The sequence below is a fragment of the Ambystoma mexicanum genome, chromosome 1p (assembly GCF_040938575.1).
Source record: "Ambystoma mexicanum isolate Mex_15411 chromosome 1p, UKY_AmexF1_1, whole genome shotgun sequence".
NCBI lineage: Eukaryota > Metazoa > Chordata > Amphibia > Caudata > Ambystomatidae > Ambystoma > Ambystoma mexicanum.
In genome coordinates, this window is record NC_090921.1 from 771,301,674 (window position 1) to 771,325,341 (window position 23,668).

The 23,668-nt window shown below is 47.9% G+C and overlaps 1 protein-coding gene across 1 annotated transcript in view; it reads left to right on the forward strand.

Annotated features, from left to right (window-relative positions):
- The window catches only part of NPR1 (natriuretic peptide receptor 1), a 1,222,629-nt gene that overhangs the window by 499,057 nt on the left and 699,904 nt on the right, over positions 1 to 23,668 (forward strand). The window contains exon 4 of the mRNA XM_069651231.1: positions 22,726 to 22,861. Within this exon, the coding sequence (XP_069507332.1) occupies positions 22,726 to 22,861 (136 nt within the window). The remainder of the gene's footprint in view (positions 1 to 22,725; positions 22,862 to 23,668) is intronic.

The following is a 23,668-nucleotide window of genomic DNA, read 5'->3' on the forward strand; positions in this document are numbered from 1 at the left end:
ACCCACAAGCATAACATTTACCAAATGTTTTGACAAATGGGGGTTTCTGCTGACCTCTGTCTGATTTGGCACCAGGGGTTTCGCTTGACTGACCTGGTTTGCCAAATGGCTTACACTTCTTATGTTTGTGGCCCTCTTTTGGATGGGAGGATTTAGAATTCTATTTGTAATCTTTCTTGTGCTGTTTCCCCTCATCCTTTTTGTGAGTGGTCCAAGAATCCTTGTTAGTGGCCCTGTTGGCAGCTCACAAGTCAGCAGCCTTTGCTAGCTTCTTGAGATCAATCTCTTTTGAGTCAGCCAAGTGCTGTCTTAGCTCAGGAGAGCAGGCATCAAAAATAGACCGTAATATATAAGAGGAAACCTGGTAGACAACTGTCCAACAACCAGTTGGCAGAGTCTGTTCAGTCTAGATCTGGGTAGATCAGTAAGAATTATAAATAAGAGACAGACTAAGGGAACAGGTACTGGTCACACTAAGTCAGACCTAAGAATTGGACCGAACGCATATAAAAAATTACCAAACACATTTTAATAAGAATCAAGCAGCAAGTTAAAACATAATTAAATTCAGCGGTCCACACAAATCACAATACTTAACAAAAGAAACATAGGAATACGTAGAAGGCAGACAAATGCTAGCTAGAACAATTACAGGAAATGCCACAAACTTTATACACTTCAAAATACTTGTTCATGTATCAGTATCCATTTGGATTATTATGCCATTATTTCACAACTCAGTTTTTAATCCAGAGGGATGTCTCGACATGTTTCTGTTCATAAACGCAAGTCACGAACATTCATCAGGAGGAAGTGATTTCAACGAAAAAACCTATTTCTTAGAGAGTCACAGACTTGATCTGAGTCCAATTCTGTAGAATTAAAATACATAAAAACACAGTGTAAGCTGATTAGTAGCTAGTTGGCTGTGTAAAGCTCAAAAATTGATGAACTAGAGGACCGAAAGACAAATAGATTACCTTAAGGAGTGCTCGTGGGGGCTTGCAACTTCGTGTGGGGTCCCAGTGGCTAAATGTTGAGGCAAAGGGCCGGTTGAGGCAAATAGCGGGCTCCCTTCCTGGGACAACTCTCCCTCTTTGGACTTTTCTAAGACATCAGAGTTAGACTCTGCATTATCATGCCCAATGTAATGTTCCACATTTCTTGGGTTAGTAGGTGTGACAGGCCTACCACCCAGACATTGATGATTCAACAATCTTGCAATTAGTTCATTTTTATTTCCTTTAACAGGGAGATTCCTGACTTTACACATTTCTTTCAGTTTCTCTACTGTTAAAATGATCAGGGCTTCCTGACTGAAGTTTTCCATATGTGGTATATTACAATTGCTTTTCTAGTGGAGCTTAGCCTTGTGAAGGTTTTTAGTTGAACAAAAGCAAAGTACATTCTTAGTGTAACAACTCTACAATAGATCCTCACCGCCTGCCACCAGTGTTAGGTAGGTTTGTATGCAGTACCCTTTGGGTGCACTACAACAACCCTGAACTCCTGGCAATAGGAACCCAACCTTTGAGATAAGTCTGTACTACACAGGTTGGTAGCGTGTTGAGCAGCCAGGCTTATAACAAGAGTGGTCAATGTGAGCTGTAGGGGAGTTACACAGAGATTCACAGTGACAAGTATTCAAATAAACTCTTACACACAAGATTTCTTGATTAAATAAGTATTAATGTATTTAACAGTCATTTAGAGTAAGCCTTCTTCAGAAGGGGCAATATCATAGTAACACACAAATACACTTCAAAATACACACTCCTAATATTTCTAAGTCAGTAAGTACCCTTTTGGGATGGCACACAGACACTTCCTACACACTCAGGTGACTTTAGTAACTAGGACACTGTGGACATTAATATACCACTGCTTGCATTTAGAATCAGATTTAGGAGTATGTCAAAGGAAAAAGATTATTAGAACAGAACAAGAGATTATACACATATTCTGAAGCAGGTAAGTACTTTTGGTAACTCCCCCACCCCCCAATGCAAAGTTAGTTAATCCCTTTCTGGAAGGAAGATCAAACACAATGGGCCTCATTACACGGACGGCGGTAAGGGTTAACGGTCACCGTTAATGGCAACGGTGACCGTTAACCCTTACCGCCGTACTACGAGGTCCCTTTGCGGGTTGGAGGATTTAACGCCTGCTTCTTGCAGGCGTTAAAATCCAACCCGCTAAGGGACCTCGGAGCTAATTACGGCACCGCAAAATTGCGGTGCCGTAATTAGCGCCTTCCCCATTTCCATAGAGCCCTATGGGGCAGAAATGGGAATGGGGAAGGGCAATGGCGGAAAGGGGATTTACCGCCCCTCCAACCTTGGAATGGGGCGGTAAATCCCCTTTCCGCCAAGGCGGTGCCGGTATTTTACCGGCATGGACCAAGGTGCTAATAGCACCTTGGTCCACCGCCTTCCGTGTAATGAGGCCCAATGTCAGAGGGCAGAAGAGTCATCCAGGGAGCCAGGCTAGCCCAAAGTCCATTGGGCAAAAGTCTGGGTGAATTGAAGCACTTCCTGCAGGTAAGTTAAAGTCTTGCACAATGTTTTAGAAGTCTTTGTAGAAAAGAAGATATCAAAGCAAGGCCACAGGCTTGATAGGCTTGCGAAGTAAAGAAGCTGTCAGTAACTCTACAGAGCAACCAAGACAAGTCTCAGCAGAGGGCAAGTAAGGTAACAATAAGAGGCAAGTTCTCTTAGACTGTACAGTACCTTTGATTAGAAGAAAAGAGCTTTGGCTGGCTTCTGTTCCTGTGCAGCTCTGCAGATCCCGTGTTCCTGGGCCTCAGTCGTGGGGACAAGAGGGAGGATATGTGGAGGACTCCTGCACTGCAACAGGACGGTCGGCGACAGAAAAGGACCAACTTCTATTTAGCGGCACTTTGCGGTTTCAGCTCCTCGCGTCGAAGTAAATAGCAACACTGCAGACTCTTGGCTGTTGAGATGGGCTTTTCTTGCATCTGGGGTCCAGCACTCTGTTGACGGGGCTCAGTTTTGGTCAGTCCTGCTTCCTAGGAGTCCGGAGGATCTTCCTGGAGCTCTTGGCCAACTTAAAAGCAACACACACGATCTGATGTTCCATTCCCTGGCTATTCGGTTCCAGCAGCAACTGCAGCGAAATTTCAACCAATACTGAGAGGATGTGCAGGTGGCTTACTTTGGAGTTGATTGGTTCCACCAACTGAAGGGGAGAAGTCGTCCTTGCAGGGCTTCTCTAGTCGAAACAAAATTGGAGTTTCAGCACAGCAGCAGGGCTTCACCGGGAAACCAACAGTCCAGGAGTTGCTGCAGGCATCTTCTTCAAGTTCTTCTTTGGATTCCTTCATGCAGTGGTCGTGTCTGCCTTTCAAGCCAAAAAGCCTCGCCTTTTATGCAGGTTTCCCCCATTCATTCCAGCCGAGCTGTCAGTCACCCAGCAAGGTGGCTGTCCTTGCCGGACAACCAGCCAGCCAGTCACCTAAGAGTGTATTCCTGTCTCCTAGGAGACTAAGCACAGGGAGTTTCGGGCACCTCCCTCGCTTCCTGCCCCTCCAGACACCCTAGAGCCAGAGGCGTGCTTCACTTGTGAATCCCGCCAAAGGCAAAATTAACAAATAGACCAAACCTGGTTTGGCGCACAGAGTAAAACTCTAGAAGGACTGTTCCACAAAGAAATGGCAAAAAAAGAAGACTGGGGCCATTTTGATAAAAATGGCACCCTTGGGGGCTTTACTGCAGCTGCGAACGCAGCCTGCGGTAAAGACACACCACGGTAGTTAAAAGTAAACCACTACCACCAGCCATTCATCGGGGAAAGAGTAACATAAAAATGTTACATGAGAAGCTAGACAAAGGGGATACTAAGTAACTCCTCCAGCAACTTATTGTAAGATAGTGTGTGCTGGGTCTAGAAAGTTACAAATAAAAGTAATTTAAATTTCACTTCGCTGCTCTTGGAAACAGTAGTTATCCAAGAGAAGGGTATTTAAACCTTGGGAAATCTGTAAAACTTCCCTGTGCCACTGCACTGAAGGTGCTGTGTGGTACAATGTAAAAATGTGATGCCTATGGAGTTTGTTAGACTCCACAACCAAAAGAAACACAGAGTTCAAAATCACATTAAAATACATAAGAGAGTGGGGAAAGGGGTCTCACTCTCTCCAGGCAATAAATTAAAGTCCTATAGTCCAGCAAAAGAGCTGGGGGTCTCTAAGGTAGAGAGGAATTAGCACATTGCTGAGAATTCTCTCTAACACCCAGTAAATAAATATTGTGTAATTAGGTGGCTAGACTGGCATTTTGATGTAGGCAGTCTCGACATTTCTTGCTGTAGCATGACATTTTTTAACATGGTATCTATGATAAAGCAAGCATAAGTGTTTTTACATGGGTAGACTGACATTTTTGTGTAGCCCGTCTAGCCATTTCTTACTGTGGCCTGACATTTTTTACTGGGCATCTATGATACTGTATCATAGATGGCGAGTAAAAAATTCCATGTCTAGCCGTTTCTTACTGTGGCATGACTTTTTAGCTGGGCATCTATCTATGATGAAGCAAGCATGATAAGTGTTATTACTTGGCAAGTTTTGGCATTTTGGTGCAACCAGTACACCTATTTCTTATTGTTGCATGATTTTTCTTTTTTTGCTGGGCATCAATGACAAAGCATGATACGCATTATTGCATGGCTAGACTGGCATTTTGGCACAGCCAGTCTGGCTAAACTATCTTACTGTGGCATGGTATTACTGGGCATCTATGATGAAGCAAACATGCTAAGTGATATTACATGTTTGGACACACATGCATTGGAGCAGCCAGTGTGAACATGTTTTCTTATTGTGGCAGTGTATTTTTAATGGCAAAACCAACAGGAGTATGTGAAAGTAATGGCATATATTAGAAAAGCCAGTTTGGACCTGTTTTCTTATGATAGCATTACTGTCATTATGCACAAAGCAGACATGAGTATGTTCTTATATGAAATACTGGGATATACAGATGCAGCCAGCATGTAAATGCATGGCCACAGCCAGCGTGAACATGTTTTTTACACTGGCATATATTGTGAGGAAGGCATCATGAAAATGCTCTGGGAAATGGTCCTGTGCACTGTTGGTGACTTGCATCTTTGGAATTATTTCATGAATTACCATACACAACCGATTGCAAACTATCTGGCTTTTTATCACTGGTGGAAATGGAAAATAATTTGTGCGGGATCCCACAAGGGCATGGGCAGGCGGAGTTTGGGGGTCGCTGCCCAAGAAGGCAGAGTTTAGGGGGACAGAGCTGGCAGTTGATCTCCGATCAAAGGAAATGTAAAAAATAATAGTTTAAAACAGAGCTATTTCTTTCATGCTGCTTCTTTTCCAAATTATATATCAATTCTGATTTAAACCACTTCCATGGCACTGGTGATGAGTTACTTCACTATGCGGATAATAGTTCTGACCAGTGTTGCTGAGTAAATAGTCTTTAAAATGCACAATTTGCATCTCAGTTTATAAAAAATAAAAATAAAACTTTGGTACTATTCAAACAGGGTGATTTCGGTTCACCATAAGCAAGGTTTCCTTTTACTTGAACCACACCTCCCACAGGTCCTGCAGCTCCCCTCTGAAAGCAGATGGGTTGTGCATCGTGTGTGATAGTTTCAATGTTAATAAGGGTATTTATTTATTCATGCAATGTTTGTCGGATACCTGTATATTTATTTATGCAATGTTTGTGGGATACAGGTATCTGACAAACATTGCATAAATATTAAAATAAATAAATAAATAAATAATCCAGGTCCATGTATCCGAAAAACATTGCATAAATAAATAAATAAACTGCGTCGTGGCTGAGGACTGGGTCGTGGCTGAGGACTCTAACTTCCTCTGGCGACCCTTTGAACGGGGTCACCAGAGGAAGTTACAGTTTGTTCGCGGGCGCTTTCTATTTTTTTTCTTTCTTTTTTTTTCTTTCTCCCAGCACTGACTTTGGCCAGATTCTGAGATCCAGCTACACATCTGGTGCCGGATCTCAGATTCGGTGAGAGCCAGCCCAATCGCCAGCGCTGCTCTTCATCCAATTTTTCACAGAAAGTGTAATCCACCATTTCAATCCCCAGTCCACCCTCCCCTACATTACCCCCTTTTGCTTGATTTGGGCGCCACTGAAATAACATCAAAAGTGAGAGCAACTCCTGGCCAGGGCACTTTAGACAGGAAAGAGTGATGCCTCTGTGAGTTGAGCACCAGCTGAAGTTGAGCAAATATAATGGCTATGTAGAATGGGGTCATAGATGCTGATTCTAACTCCCAGGATGCATTGGGCCTCATTACGCAGTAGGCGGTAGCCATGGTGCTATTAGCGCCATGGCTACCCCCTTACCCCATTCCGGGTCCGGGTTCCCGAAATAGGGGCTTACCGGGTCATTCCAACCTTGGAGGACCCGGTAAGTCCCCATTCCGTGAACCATTCCCCATTCCCATTCGAGCCCCCATAGGGCTCAATGGGAATGGGGATGGAGCTAATAACGGTACCGCAATTTGCGGCACCGTTATTAGCTCTGAAGTCCCTTAACGGGTCCCATCCATAATGCCTGGGAAAACCAGGCGTTAAGGAAGGGACCCGCTAAGGGACCTCAGAATAGGGTGGTAAGGGATTACCGGCACAGGTGCCCTTACCGGTGCCGGTAATCCCTTACCACCTACCGTGTAATGAGGCCCAATAAGTGTTAAGGGTGACTAGGGCTTCAGTTGCAGCAGGCAATCATCACTGATCCTAACACACTGGGACCTTGACCCCTTCACCCACCAACTGATGACCCGAAACTCATTTTACTGTACCCGGGGTGTCCAGGTTTCAAGCGATTGCTGCCATGTGTGCGAACATCCCCCATTGTGTAGTCCACCTGCGAGTGCAGGGCTACAGAACCTGTTGTAAGGCGGGACTCACTGCTGGAGCAGCCGCGGAAGCAGAGTGCCATCAGCCCCTGGGTGGAGGGATCCACGCCAGGTCCAGCAAAGGGGGTCTGTCCCTCTCTCCCTGACGGAGACGTGCAGCTCAAGCCTGTGCGTGGGAAGGTGAACATCATGTCAGGAACAGGGTCACCATGGAAACCCCAGACATTCAATTCCGAGAAAATAAAATCACCTGCTGATGTGCATCCCAGTCCAAAAGCCCTGGAGACACGTGACTGCCCTGGCAACCAGAACTCCTCTCCCCTGGGAGTATTTAATGAGAGGGGCCATGAGTGAATTAAGGGTTGTAGGGACCATTAGAGGACAGAGAGCTACCCCCCTCCCCCTGTGCCGCTAGAGCTTCCGGCTTCCCCCAATGCTCCATGCCAGCGTTGCCAGGGATGCCGTACACAGGAGGTGCGCCAGGTTCGGCGTCATGGCACAGCGCAGTTCCGCACTCGGACGTCCCACTGTGGGTTGCACTGATGCTTCTCTGGGCGCAGTATACTAGCGTTGCCCTTCCGTGGCATAGCCGGGCTTCCCCGGAAGCGGCGTACTAGCGCGTGGCCTTGGGCAGGATGCTTGAGCTGGCCTAGGCAGAATATACCAGGGAGTCGAGTACAGCGGGGCTCTGCCAGACATATCACAGTAAGGACACCCCTGTGTGCTATGCTAGTACTTTCCCGCCTGCAGTGTATTAGGGCGTTTCCAGGAGCTGTATACCCGGGCATACCCAGATGCAGCATACTAGGGGTTTGCCAGGAGCTGTATACCCGGGCATACCCAGATGCAGCATACTAGAGGTTTACCAGGAGCTGTATACCCGGGCATACCCAGATGCAGCATACTAGGGGTTTGCCAGGAGCTGTATACACAGGCATACCCAGATGCAGCATACTAGGGGTTTGCCAGGAGCTGTATACCCGGGCATACCCAGATGCCGTATACTAGGGGTTTGCCAGGAGCGGTATACCCGGGCATACCCAGATGCAGTATACTAGGGGTTTGCCAGGAGCTGTATACCCGGGCATACCCAGATGCCGTATACTAGGGGTTTGCCAGGAGCTGTATACCCGGGCATACCCAGATGCAGTATACTAGGGGTTTGCTAGGGGTAACTTTTTATTGCACCGCTAGGTGCACCCTTCAAGGCATTCCCCGGTGTCTTTTATGGAGGTTGTCTCCAGTTCCATTTTAAATGGGCTTCCGCAGGCGCAGTATGACAGGGCATATGGTGCATGAAAATCCCAAATACATGTTAGGGATTTTCATACACCCTATGCCAGACCTTCCCTTGACTTGAGTTTACAACCAGTTTATAAGGCTTCCCGAAAGCGTGTAGTTTAGCCCAAGTGTCTGAGCTGCAGATAGCACTGAGTGGAGTGTGCCACTGAAAAGCCACTGGCACTGCTTTGATCCATCCACATGTATACGCATTTCCGCCTGGTGGAGAGTAATACCCGGGACTGATGTTACCGAATGCAAGAAATGATCGAAGGAGCAATAGTGGTTCTGGAAACCTGCCGGCCTCGAGAACTGCAGAAGGAAGCTCTGAGATGCAACAGGTTCCTCCAGCGGCAGGATCTTCTAGCGGCAGGATCCTCTAGCGGCAGAGTCCTCTAGCGGCAGGATTCTCTAGCAGCAGGATCCTCTAGCAAGCAGCAGGGTCCTATAGCGGGAAGGTGCTTTAGCGGCAGGGTCCTCTAGCAGCCGGGTCCTCTAGCGGCAGGATCCTCTAGCAGCAGGGTCCTCTAGCAAGCAGCAGGGTCCTCTAGCGGCAGGGTGCTCTAGCGGCAGTATCCTATAGCAGCAGGGTGCTCTAGCAGCAGGGTCCTCTAGCGCAGAGTCCTCTAGAGGCAGGATCCTCTAGCGGCAGGATCCTCTAGCAGCAGGATCCTCTAGCAGAAGAGTCCTCTAGCAGCAGGATCCTCTAGCAAGCAGCAGGATCCTATAGCGGGAGGGTGCTTTAGCGGCATGGTCCTCTAGCAGCCGAGTCCTTTAGCAGCAGGATCCTCTAGCGGCAGGATCCTCTAGCGGCAGGATCCTCTAGCAGCAAGATCCTCTAACGACAGAGTCCTCTAGCAGTAGGAACCTCTAGCAGCAGGGTCCTCTAGCAAGCAGCAGGGTCCTCTAGCGGCAGGGTGTTCTAGCGGCAGTATCCTATAGCAGCAGGGTGCTCTAGCAGCAGGGTCCTCTAGCGGCAGAGTCCTCTAGCGGCAGGATCCTCTAGCGGCAGGATCCTCTAGCAGCAGGATCCTCTAGCAGAAGAGTCCTCTAGCAGCAGGATCCTCTAGCAAGCAGCAGGGTCCTATAGCGGGAGGGTGCTTTAGCAGCAGGGTCCTCTAGCAGCCGAGTCCTCTAGCAGCAGGATCCTCTAGCGGCAGGATCCTCTAGCGGCAAGTTCCTCTAGCGACAGAGTCCTCTAGCAGTAGGAACCTCTAGCATCAGGGTCCTCTAGCAAGCAGCAGGGTCCTCTAGCGGCGGGGTGCTCTAGCGGCAGTATCCTATAGCAGCAGGGTGCTCTTGCAGCAGGGTCCTCTAGCGGCAGAGTCCTCTAATGGCAGGATCCTCTAGCGGCAGGATCCTCTAGCAGCAGGATCCTCTAGCAGCAGGATCCTCTAGCAGAAGAGTCCTCTAGCAGCAGGATCCTCTAGGAAGCAGCAGGGTCCTATAGCGGGAGGGTGCTTTAGCTGCAGGGTCCTCTAGCAGCCGAGTCCTCTAGCAGCAGGATCCTCTAGCGGCAGGATCCTCTAGCGACAGAGTCCTCTAGCAGTAGGAACCTCTAGCAGCAGGGTCCTCTAGCAAGCAGCAGGGTCCTCTAGCGGCAGGGTGCTCTAGCGGCAGTATCCTATAGCAGCAGGGTGCTCTAGCAGCAGGGTCCTCTAGCGGCAGAGTCCTCTAGCGGCAGGATCCTCTAGCGGCAGGATCCTCTAGCAGCAGGATCCTCTAGCAGCAGAGTCCTCTAGCAGCAGGATCCTCTAGCAAGCAGCAGGGTCCTATAGCGGGAGGGTGCTTTAGCGGCAAGGTCCTCTAGCAGCCGGGTCCTCTTGCAGCAGGATCCTCTAGCGGCAGGATCCTCTAGCAGCAGAGTCCTCTAGCAGCAGGATCCTCCAGCAGCAGGGTCCTCTAGCAAGCAGCAGGGCCCTCTAGTAAGCAGCAGGGTCCTCTAGTGGCAGGGTGCTCTAGCAGCAGGGCCCTCTAGCTGCAGGCTGCTTTAGCAGCAGGGTCCTCTAGCAGCAGGGTGCTCTAGTGGCAGGGTCCTCTAGCGACAGGGTGCTCTAGTGGCAGGGTCCTCTAGTGGCAGGGTGCTCTAGTCGCAGGGTACTCTAGCGGCAGGGTCCTCTAGCAGGTGGGTGGTTTAGCGGCAGGGTCCTTTAGCGGCAGGGTGCTCGAGTGACCCGGTCTTCTAGAGGCAAGGTGCTCTAGTGGCAGGGTCCTCTAGCAGCAGGGTCCTCAAGCTGAAGGGTGCTTCAGCGGCAGCGTCCTCTAGCGGCAGGGTGCTCTAGTGGTAGGGTCCTCTAGCGGCAGGGTGCTCCAGCGGCAGTATCCTATAGCAGCAGGGTGCTCTAGCAGCAGGGTCCTCTAGCGGCAGAGTCCTCTAGAGGCAGGATCCTCTAGCGGCAGGATCCTCTAGCAGCAGGATCCTCTAGCAGAAGAGTCCTCTAGCAGCAGGATCCTCTAGCAAGCAGCAGGATCCTATAGCGGGAGGGTGCTTTAGCGGCAGGGTCCTCTAGCAGCTGAGTCCTTTAGCAGCAGGATCCTCTAGCGGCAGGATCCTCTAGCGGCAAGATCCTCTAACGACAGAGTCCTCTAGCAGTAGGAACCTCTAGCAGCAGGGTCCTCTAGCAAGCAGCAGGGTCCTCTAGCGGCAGGGTGCTGTAGCGGCAGTATCCTATAGCAGCAGGGAGCTCTTGCAGCAGGGTCCTCTAGCGGCAGAGTCCTCTAGTGGCAGGATCCTCTAGCAGCAGGATCCTCTAGCAGCAGGATCCTCTAACAGCCGGATCCTCTAGCAGAAGAGTCCTCTAGTGGCAGGATCCTCTAGCAGCAGGATCCTCTAGCAGCAGGATCCTCTAACAGCCGGATCCTCTAGCAGCCGAGTCCTCTAGCAGCAGGATCCTCTAGCGGCAGGATCCTCTAGCGACAGAGTCCTCTAGCAGTAGGACCCTCTAGCAGCAGGGTCCTCTAGCAAGCAGCAGGGTCCTCTAGCGGCAGGGTGCTCTAGCGGCAGTATCCTATAGCAGCAGGGTGCTCTAGCAGCAGGGTCCTCTAGCGGCAGAGTCCTCTAGCAGCAGGATCCTCTAGCAGCAGAGTCCTCTAGCAGCAGGATCCTCTAGCAAGCAGTAGGGTCCTATAGTGGGAGGGTGCTTTAGCGGCAGGGTCCTCTAGCAGCCGGGTCCTCTTGCAGCAGGATCCTCTAGCGGCAGGATCCTCTAGCGGCAGAGTCCTCTAGCAGCAGGATCCTCCAGCAGCAGGGTCCTCTAGCAAGCAGCAGGGCCCTCTAGAAAGCAGCAGGGTCCTCTAGTGGCAGGGTGCTCTAGCGGCAGTATCCTACCGCAGCAGGGTGCTCTAGCAGCAGGCCCCTCTAGCTGCAGGGTGCTTTAGCAGCAGGGTCCTCTAGCAGCAGGGTGCTCTAGTGGCAGGGTCCTTTAGCGACAGGGTGCTCTAGTGGCAGGGTCCTCTAGCGGCAGGGTGCTCTAGTCGCAGGGTACTCTAGCGGCAGGATCCTCTAGCAGGCGGGTGGTTTAGCGGCAGGGTCCTTTAGCGGCAGGGTGCTCGAGTGACCCGGTCTTCTAGAGGCAAGGTGCTCTAGTGGCAGGGTCCTCTAGCAGCAGGGTCCTCAAGCTGAAGGGTGCTTTAGCGGCAGCGTCCTCTAGCGGCAGGGTGCTCTAGTGGTAGGGTCCTCTAGCGGCAGGGTGCTCCAGCGGCAGGGTGCTCCAGCGGCAGGGTGTTCTAGTGGCAGGGCCCTCTAGCGGCAGGGTGCTCTAGTGGCAGGGTACTCTAGCAGCAAGGTCCTCTAGCAAGCAGCAGGGTCCTCTAGCGGCAGGGTGCTCTAGCGGCAGTATCCTATGGCAGCAGGGTGCTCTAGCAGCAGGGTCCTCTAGCAGCAGGATCCTCTAGCGGCAGGGTGCTCTAGCAGCAGGGTGGTCTAGCAGCAGGGCCCTCTAGCAAGCAGCCGGGTCCTCTAGCGGCAGGGTGCTCTAGCGGCAGTATCCTATAGCAGCAGGGTCCTCTAGCGGCAGGGTGCTCTAGTGGCAGGGAAATTGCCCTGTACTCAGGCTTGCATCCCAATTAGTGAGCTCATAAATTAAATGCTTTTATTTAGCTCTGGCATTTGTTGAAATTGTGACATTAAAGCGGCCTGCCGCATATTTCTGCTGGGTTAAACAAACTAAAGTGCAATTTTGCCACATCTAAATTCTCAGTATTTTTTCTTTTTTTGCACTAGCGACATGTTGGCCATGCGCCACCCCGATTCTGTGCTGCTGCACCCTGCATGACCTCGTGATCCACAGGGCTATTCAGAGTTGCTTTCACAGTAGAGGCAGTCCACCTCTGCGAAATATAGGTGCAAACCTGCAAAAAGGCGTTTTCATATTTCTGAAGAAAAACAAATATTAAAAATCTGCGGGGAGAAACAATCCAGCAATCTGTGGTAACGGCAGCGACCCTGGGCATTATTAGACACTTATTGACAAAACAAGCTCATTGAAAAGGCACGCATTGGTCCCGATTCTATTAAAGATGTATTGGGCATATGCAAGATCACACCTGCAAATGTGTTGAGAAGCATGGCACTCACATTTGCTAAACTGGCATGCACAGTGAGTGAACATTCATGAATAACCCCAATGAGAATTAAGAGGAACTGACGTAAAACGGGAAAGAAGCACATACACCAAGGAAAAACGGATGCAAGTGGTGTGCTCCCACAAAAACTTTGAGCATGCTACCACACACAATAGGAACGTATGAGTCACGCCTTCCAAAGGGAAAAGTTCACACAAACCTCACAGTGTCTAGGTGATGGAAGGTTGTCAGCAGGCCCGTTTCGTGGCCCGGGCGAAGCGGGCAGCTGCCCGGGGCACAATTGCCCCTTGGGTTGATTTTGCCCTGGGAGGCGAAATGTCACTGTTGGGGGCAATTACTTGTGGGTGAGTAAAGGGCAGCAGGTGCAGCCTCTGCCTCTCTGACCCACCTAACATTACGTGAGGCTCTCTAAAACACCATTTTGTTGTAGTGTGGCACCAAAATCCTTCATGATGGTTTCCGTAATCAGACACCTGTTTCATTTGTATAGCAATGATTAATTGACGTTGGGTAGGAGTTACTTAACCATGGAGTGTAGTTAAGGAGTGTTGCATGACGTGAGCGGGCGGTGGGGGGGGCACATTTTTTGTGTTTCGCCCTGGGCACCAAATGGACTAGAAACTGGCCTGCTTGTATATCGCCTGCTTCTAGTAGACGGACCCGCAGAGGCCATAGTCACTGCCGATGGCCCTACCTGTTTCCAAACGTAAATGAAGCAGAACAGAGGCACAATGTGAGAGCGTGTGATCAGTAATGGACCCGGTCTTCAGCAAACCTCAGTTATTTACTCTGAGGCTGAAATGGGTAAATGAAAGAAGGCATACGTTGCGGTTGGGAAAAGAGCCGGCCCTCTGGTTAAGGATATACAGGGTTGAGGAGTGCTGGGTCCATTCATCTGGAACGTACCATCATGGGGGGGGGGTCTCTGGGGTGACAGCAGCACACGAGTCCCATTCCTCCCTGCTTATTCACTTTCCTGCTAGGAGTGACCCAGAGGAGCCGAAGCGGATAACTGCTATCAAAGGCCGGCCCATCAGTGACATCTTTAAGTGGGAGGAGCCATGGACAAGGAAGGTCACGTGACCTGGCTCCTAGATATACAGTGCAGAGGAGTGCCTGGTGCTTTCATCTGGAACGTACCATCATTGGGGAGTGTCTGCTGGTGGCAGCAGCACACTTGTCCCATTACTCCTTGGTTATTCACTTTCCTGCTAGGAGTGACCATGGGGAGCCAAAGCGGCCTGCTGTTATGAAAGCAGTGGCGTGTCCAGACTCTTCTGCCAGGGGTGGCCAAATTAGGGCACTGACTTATGCAAAGGTGGCATGAAGTATGAGCGCTCTCACACACACACAGACAGGCGCCTCTCAATAGCATTAATATACTATTTGTCTCCACTACTCATATCTACTTTAATTCCTAACATTAGTGTCTTACGTTCCTGTGTTTAAAGTTGAATGATCGTAGTTTAGGATAATGGGGCAGCCCCTGTGGTGGCCAGTCAGATTTCAGGGGTAGCACGTGCCACCCCAGTCCACTCCCTGGACATGCCACTGTATGAAAGGCCGCCCCCACTGTGACATCCTCAGGTGGGAGGAACCATGGACAGGGTTGGTCACGTGACTTGGATCCTAGATACACAGTGCTGAGCAGTGCCTCGTCCTTTCATCTGGAACGTACCATCATTGGGGAGTCTCTGCTGGTGGCAGCAGCACACTTGTCCCATTCCACCCTGATTATTCCCTTTCCTGCCAGGAGTGACCCGGGGGAGGAGTTATCAAAGGCCGGCCCTTCAGTGACATCATTAAGTGGGAGGAGCAATGGACAAAGACGGTCATGTGACCTGGCTCCTAGATATACAGTGCTGAGGAGTGCCTGGTCCTTTCAGCTGGAACTCCCACAGCATTTAGCCTGGCATTTTTCTAAGGGCGCTTCCACATGGGGTTCGGTGTATTAAGTGCCTGCTTAAGCCTGTTTGAGGCAGTGACGCTACATTCTCCCCACATGCGCCCTAAACATTTGATATCTCTCTTACATAGACTGTAAGCGATCGGGAACAAGAAGCCGGGCAGCGGGAGCGATCAGACTCTGCTATAGATTTACCATCCTGCCCAGGATGATAGACATCAACGGGGTCTTCCAGTATGATTAAGAGATGGGTCTTTTAAATGGCAGATCAGCGGTTACGCATGGCCTGAAGATTCATAAATTACTATTGGAAGAGGGTTTCTAGGTGCTAGCTAGAACCGAAACCTGGTTAGGCAGGATTGTCCTATTACACTGAGTGACATTTTACCAGCAGGATTCACGGCCCATTGTACGAATCTCTGAGATAAGCGTGGTGGAGAAGTGGCAATTCTGCATTCCAGCTATTTTATGGCCTATGCAGTGTTAACACAATGTTTTTCTTCTTTCAACATTTAGCAGTTGAATTAACTTTCATCTGGAACTTACCACCATTGGATAGTCTCTACTGAGGAGAATGTTCTGCTCTAATCACAGCTGTGTATCGCCCGCCTAAACATGACAATATAATCTTAGCACATTTGCAATCTCTATGTGAATATCTTCAGGCGTTGTCAGCACAGCGTATTCTCCTTGGTGTTTTTAATTTGCATTTAGATGATAAAGATGTCCTTATGGTGCCGGATTTCATTAACTTGTTAAATCTCTTGGGCTTTAGGCAATGATGTCCTGTCTTGTGCCGTGTAGCAGGCCATCTTTTTCGACTCATTGCTCGATTGCAATATTGAAGGTTCTGATCTTTCTATGACGTTAGTGGCATGGTCTGAGCATGCTCTGTTTTTTTCCCTGCTTCGCTGGGAAGAAACTTCCACCTTACCGAACAGACACGTAAGCACCTAACACGTAAGCTCCATTTAATCTCTACTGATATTTTACAGACCATAAATTCTGTCTATCCTGACTATGACTTAACTCAAGGTCCTGAGGCTCTTTTTACTTATTTTTATGATAAAGTAATATGGTGCCTTGATTCCGTGGCTCCATTAACTCAGCAAGGACCTAAATCGAATGCTCATATTAAAAATCAGTGGTATACTGAGCTTAGAGCACTTTGGGTAACATGCATGCAATGGATGGGATGCAGAATAACTCTGACACTAAATAATCGAACCAACTCTGGAAGATGGCAAAGTTTTGCTATTTTCTTATCAATTGTCTAAAACGGGGAGTTGCAGCGGACATCAACAGACGTTGCATCGAGCTCTCATAAATTTCACATGAAAACACATTTATATACTAAAAATTTGTCATACGTGACATCACACTACGTGGCAAATGAGAAAAACCTATGAAGGTTTGTGATGGGTTTAAGGGGAACATCTAAGTATACTTGCTATAAGGGGTGAGATTATGATTGGATATCTACTGTCAGGTGGACAACTTATGCCTACCTCTAAAACAAGTCATCTTCAAAACTATTAAGTACACAGTATATCATTGGCTCTCAAACTATAAGGCCCTTTGTTATATGGCCCTCAACAATTGGTTGGCACGCTCGTGCCATGTCTAGGTCATTTGGTTCTCTTAGCAGCACATAAATTCAGACCAAGGTGCCAGGAGGTGGACTTGACTTTACCTCCCCACCCTATTAACTCATTGTCTCTCATCACCCATGCCTTCTGTCATGAAGATTGTATTTGAACTTGGCCTTGCAAAGTATTCTTGTCTGTGATAATATAAGGCAGTGCGAGCACGCACTATCGCTGTTCTAGAACTTCAAGCTCGACTCTGTTTCCATCCTTGGCTCAGGAGACCATGATTTGGACCATTCTTCAGCATTTAAATGTCTTAAATTAATAAAACTTGGCGTGCATGGTGTTCTTTTCTTTGCACCTTAACAAGGGATGATTCAGCTTCTCACGTTCACTGCTTTGAGAATAGATAACCGGCATTGGCTGCTTTCCTCTTGACACAAGAACAAGCAGCTTCACCATTCGTATCCACAATCACAGCTAATTCTTGCTGCGACAAGGTTCTCGCCCTTTCTCTCCATGGGTCCGGGCTTACTAAATTCATGGCACTGATGTCCAGCTTCTATACAGTGGCGGCTTCGCCTGCAATCTATTCACTGTGTATAGCCAGCTTCTAGGATTACTTAGTCTACTTGCGTTGCTGCATCTATACAATTATTGAACGGCTTGTATTTTCTGCAGTGCGTCACACACGTGCAATTTTCTTCTCACATATGAATGTTTACTCGATTCTTTACTTCGTCATCAGTATCTATAATGTCCATGCACTCCATTCAACCAGTCTTCTCAGTGCATCACGTTCGTCTCTCGTGACTTCACCAGCTCCTCTTTCGCTCCTTTTCATATTCCTTCGGAGAGATCCTCCCTCAGATTGTGATCTCTTTGGGGATACATCTCGTAAGGTTTTCTCAATGCATACCTTCTTTTGAATATACGCTGTGGTATGTTCACAACTGCTGGTGTCAAGCATGGCACAATCCAGGCTTCCAACATACAGGAGGTATGGGGTCAGAACGCCCTGCAGCTGCTCCTCTACACTACCATTGAGCTTGCACAACTAAAACAAAATGGACATCAACTAGAAAGACGTTGTCGACTCACTCTCTCTGGAGATGATAAACTATGCTATACTAAACAATGTTCATATTGAAAAAGATGGTGCACCAGACTAAAAAACCCCTATTATTCAGAAAAAATAACTGCTGAAAATTCTAATGGTGCTGAGGTTTCTAAATGTATCAATAACTCACAATACATGTAGACACAATAGACATAGTTGTTCCTACATTATGTGACAACCTGGCATCTCTTTTGTGGCTAAGATCACAAAGCTGCGAGAAACAATAGCAGTCGAATTTAGAACACACAATATTCCTGCTACTGTCTCCACACACAGATCTTCAGCTTTTAAATGCTTTGATCCAACACCAATATTTAAAAACTAGTGCAGGGTCTTAATGCCTCTGGTTCCCCTTCCACCTCGATTTATTAAATACAATATCTGGCCAAAAATAAATGCCATTAACATGATTCTCCTGCCCAAGGTGTTATATGTAGTACCCACCCACAAAATAGTCCATAGACGCCCCTCTGTGAGACAGAACACGGCCCATTGACCTGTTTTTTGGGAAGGTACTCACTCGAGAGTCTGCAGCCACACTTTAGCTCACTGTACCTATCACAGATGGGAAATATCCATTTGCATATCAGTCTTTGTTCCGCGCCGAAATGCTATGGCAATTCCTCTCTGAACAAGAGTATCAACAGCAACCCCACACACGTCAACCCCACACACGTGTTTCAGCCTTGTTGGGCCTCATCAGTGAGGTGGAGCTGTGCCTCTCTGAGCACAGTGAGCAAGGGGTCCACGCCTGGATGACCCTAGGAAACTTAGGGAGACTAAAGTTATATGTAGTACAATCACTTCCACTGAAGTTTACTAAGAAGAATTTTCAGAAGATCGACAGGATTTTTCGGGAATGTATGTGTGGTGTTAATAAAAGATCAAGAATTCCATGATTCATATCAATGCTCACTGTTAAAGACGGAGAGTTTGAACATCCAGATCTTAGTAAGTATCATAAAGGTTTTCTTCTACTGAAGGCTACGTATTATTTTGTGTCAGATGAGAACTTGCTTCCAATGTGAGTTGATATAGAAAAGGAGGTGATATCTCCTTATGCATTGGCGAGTGTATGTTCGATGGGGAAGGTGCTGAATGTTGACAGAAGATTACCTTCAATTACGCTACTCAGCTCTTGTCTCGTGGTTAGTGGATGATAATCAGAATGTATGGTTGCATTACGATGCGTCGCTGTGGCATAATCTGGCGCTTCAACAGGCCCTTGTACTGGCAGAGTTGGGTCTTGAAGAGAGTGTTAAGGATAAGGGATGTCTTCATGAAAGAACGAATAGTGAAGTTTGCTGTATTACACTGTAAATTCCGGTTAGGGAAACCGGAAGCAGAGAGATATGAGACCCTCAGATCTCTTTTGTCCCAGGGTCTAGGTTTGATGAATGATGCACTTGCTGACAGACCGAAGACTTGTAAAACATTTGACTCACCACCTCGAATGGTTTTGACATTCCTTACATTGATGCCTACGAGACCTACATATGCCGAGTGTTGGAACAAGTTACGAGAAGTGTGGGCAATGGAAATTCATTGTGATATTTCAATGGGACACTGGGATTGCATAATGAGGGCGGGAATTAAGGCAAAATTAGACTTAAAACTTAGACTCGTTCAGCAGACGGTACTAGAATGTTTGTACTGGACACAGGGGCAAATGCATAAGCTCGGTTTACTGGAAAATGTTGTTTGTTGGAGGTGTGGAAGGGAGAAGGGGGCTTCACTACGCACACTGTGGGACTACGCCAGAGTTCAATGTTTTTGGAAGGATGTGTTGGGTAGGCTGGGTGTCATATTGAATATAACTTTTCCTAGGTCACTTATCCAAGGCATTTTGTTATCAGAGAAAGATAGGTGTGACATTGCGTGTACACATAGACAGCGGATTGGAAGGGGTGTTAATGATGGTGGTGAAACAAATTCTGAAGGTCGGGAAGACCAGCAAAAGAAACACAGGTGGAGGAGTGGGTAACGGAACAACATCATCTAATTATGAAAAAGTTATGTTTTTTTAAATAAGAAAGGGAAGATTTGGTTGTATACGAATTGTTTGTTTTACAACTGTTCGAATTACAATTGACCTTTTCACAATTGACCGAATTGTGAAGGTCAATTGTAACATATATGTGGGGGGAAACCCCCCACAACCCCCCACCCAACGCCAAACCCCCCAAAACCCCTATATATATATATATTACCAAACCGATATATATATATATACGGTCAATTGTGAAAAGGTCAATTGTGACCCTTTAAATTCGGTCAATTGTTCATTCGAACAATTGTAAACGAACAATTTGGGTAATACCGAAGATTTATTTTTGGAGCTATGGACGTCTTTATTGATTTGTACGGTTAATACTGATGCCTCTTTTTTGTGTGTGTGTGTGTGTGTGTGTGTGTGTGTGTGTGTGTGTGTATTGCACTTTGAGGCAATACTGATTGTGCTGGTGACATGACGTGATACTTTGCTGATATTTTTCCTAGCACAATGGGTCAGCTTAATTTCTAAGCGATATAATATATTTGCATTTCATGATTTGCTCCAGTTTAATGTGTTTGTGTTGACTGTATATTTGAAATGCGAAAATAAAAATCCAAAACAAAAAAAGGGCCACATCTCAATGTTGGCAGAAGATCTAACACACAGTATCAATGCCTCTTTTCAGAGAGGATGTTTCCCTTTCCCCCCTCCGCAATTAAAAGATGCTCAAGTTACGCCGCTTTTGATAAAAGCACATTTAGATCCTATTGATTTGGCAAATTTCTGATCCATGCCGATATCCCCTTTATGGGCAAAATTACGTCAGGATAAGCTAGCACGGAACTGTCTAATTATTCCGAAGCATCCAATCTTCTGGCAAGTCCTCAATCAGGATTTGCCCCTTCTCATAGCAAAGAGACATCCATTTTGTCTATTCAGGGGAAAGTCTTGTTGATCGGAGATTAAGGGGATTCTGTGGCAGTAATACCCCTTCGATCTGTCATTCGTGTTTAAAATGGTTGGCCACGTTATTTTGATACACCGTCTTAAGTCTCCGATGCGTATTTCCAGAGCAGCATTAGCCTGGTTGGAGTCTTGCCTGAAAGGATGGTGCCAGAGGGTCCCGTTGGGAAGTTTTCTTTCTGCTATTAGTTATTTATCCTGTGGGGTTGCACAAGGCTCAGCTCTGTGACCCCTTCTTGTGAATGTGTGCATGCACCTTCTGGTGCAAAGAATTGAAAGTAGGGGGTTTGAATGCTAGTTGTACGCAGATGACACTCAGATTCTAGTAGCCTGACAGAGGAGACATGAAGGAGGTGGGAGAATGTTGGTTGCCATGGTTGTGGTATACATGGGCATCTCTAGATACAAGGGATTCGTGGGTATAGTTTACGTGTTCTTCCTTAGATGCAGTCTACTAGGGCTTCCCCAGGTCTGGTGACCTATGGATTCCACAGATGCAGTCTACTAGGGCTTCCCCAGGTCTGGTGACCTATGGATTCCACAGATGCAGTCTACTAGGGCTTCCCCAGGTCTGGTGACCTATGGATTCCACAGATGCAGTCTAATAGGGCTTCCCCAGGTCCAGTAACCTATGGATTCCACTGATGCAGTCTACTAGGGCGTTCCCTGATACAGTATGCTGCCAATTCCACAAGTGCAGTGCACTAGTGCGTCTTAAGATACAGCATACTAGGGTTCCTGCGACATAGTATGCTAATTCTTTCATAAGTACTTTATATATATTTATTTTATTTGTTTATAACAGTATACTAGAGGTTCTCTCGCCAGAATATAGTTGGGATTCCTTGGTTAAATTTTATCTATTTATTGTGCATGTGTAAGTCACTTATAAATCAAGTAAATTCAAAGTATAGCAGAGTTTCCCGGGTGCTGAATGCTGGGGAGGTCACAGGTGCTGCATGCTTGCCAACCCATCCAGCTTTTAGCAATGCTGCACCTGCAACAGTAATGACACACCCTTTCTGAACTGTCAATAGAAAGAAACACAGTGTAGTACGGTACCCATGTGCCATTCAGTTGAATTATGCCCTCACCCACAGCGTTCCCAAGCCACAAACATCATTTAATGAGAGATTCTGCATTCAATCAGGGGGGTGGAGGGGCAGTATGATATGATAGGTTATATCTGGCTGGCACCTCCGCTAAAAACTTGAACCGCCTTCAAACTGTCCAAAACAATGCTCTCAGAGCTGCCCTCAGAATCCCAAAGATAGACCACATCTCACGGGCCAGGAGAGATGCCCACTGACTTCCCGTTAGAGAAAGGATCCCCTTCAAGACCCTTACCATAATATACAAATGCCGCTACCTCTCCGCCCCGCCCTACCTCTCAGAAACCATTGCCAGAGACATCTGGTCTCGTCCTAAAAGATCTGACCATGCCAATAAACTACGCATCCCTAACATTCGCAGAGCGAAAGCAGGAGGCATTGGTTTTCCCCACATTGCACGCAAATCGCAGAGCGAAAGCAGGAGGCATTGGTTTTCCCCACATTGCACGCAAATCGCAGAACGAAAGCAGGAGGCATTGGTTTTCCCCACATTGCATGCAAATCGCAGAGCGAAAGCAGAAGGCATTGGTTTTCCCCACATTGCATGCAAATCGCAGAGCGAAAGCAGGAGGCATTGGTTTTCCCCACATTGCACGCAAATCGCAGAGCGAAAGCAGGAGGCATTGGTTTTCCCCACATTGCACGCAAAACCTGGAACTCCCTCCCTAACACACTCAGAGCAGAGACATCCCTCACAGCTTTTCACAAAACTCTTAAAACCACTCTTGTTAACTAACTTCTACTCCTGTAATGAAATGTAACTAAGTTTGTACTATATACGCTCACGTGTATCATGTATGTATATGCAATCCAAGTTCTCTGTTGTAACAGCGCCATGATGCCAACTTGCTGCTGTGCGCTTTATAAATAGTAAATAATAATTAAATAAATAAAAACGTGCTTAATACCAAGCGGTTTCTAAGCGCGAATCCAGGGATCAAACCTGCGTTGTCCTGTTTTGTCTTGCTTCCAAGGCGAGCACGTTGCCCCTGAGCTATCCTCCCGAGACTGGAATGGGATTCTTTAAATTTAGTAGCTGCCTAAGCTTCTTAGTTAGGCATAAACGCTGCACAGTTAGCAGAAGTGTGATTCATTGTTTCCTTTTCGTACTGCAAAACCTTTAACTCAAGGCCACTAGTCCAACGTTTTCAGCATAAAGCCACATTTCCATTTCTAGTTCGGGACAATGTGTGGAAAACAGAAAGTGTCCAAATAATTCAGAACGGTATTTGTTGCCTTTTATTCTGACTTTTCCTCCTTCTGCTTTCCCCTGTTCCAGATGAATTACATTGCGGCGGGCTTCCACGATGGAGTCAACTTCTACGCCCAAGCCATGAATGACACCATTGCCGAGGGCGGGAGCCAGCACGACGGAGCCGCGGTCACCCGCCACATGTGCAACCGAACATTCTATGGTGAGTGAGCGAGCGGGGGCCCACAACGGTTCCGACCTTGTTCCTGCACCAGGGAAGGCCGAGCCCTCGGCAGAGAATGGCTCAACATCCACAGAAAGGGGCCTACCCTGCAGCGGGGAAAGGATCATCCGAATGCAAGAGGGGTGGGTCATGAGGCAACATTGCAGGGGAGGGGTTAACACGCTCCGGAGAAAGGATCAGCCAGCAGGCGGGAAAGGGTTACCCTGCAGCGAGGAAGGGGGGAAGCCTGCAGCGGGGGGTCGCTACATGGGTACTAAGTGAGGAAAATGCATTGAGTTAACTCAACAGTACTCAAGTTGTAGGGTAGGGTTACCTTCCAGCGCCGCAGGGCAGGGATTATAATCATAGGGGTATTAGGCCTCTGCAGTAATAGAGAGCCCCCCCTTGGCACTTCCCAGGGCCCGCATGGAGCACTCCCGCTTCTTCTACCGCCTCCCATCATTGTCACGATTCGGCCAGTTCTGCTCTAAATTCCCATAACATTTGCTCCATTTTGTGAGCAAACAGAGTCCGCCCACTCCTAAAACGGCTGCATAAGCTGCTGGTTTGCCTTTGAATGCCTAAGTTGCGAAATGCAGGCCCCTTAATCCGCCCACTTGCCTTTGGAGTGCTGAGGAGTGTGCAGTAAATCCTAAGCCTGTATCTTTCCCGTGTTTGCTGACATGCTGCCTTTGAATAAGGGGGATTACCCGGCACTGAGACTCGGACCGCTATCAGTGCCGCTTAGCGGGATGAATTCATGCAGGATGTACAGCCCGCTGCTTTCAGCACAGAAATAGTGCCTCG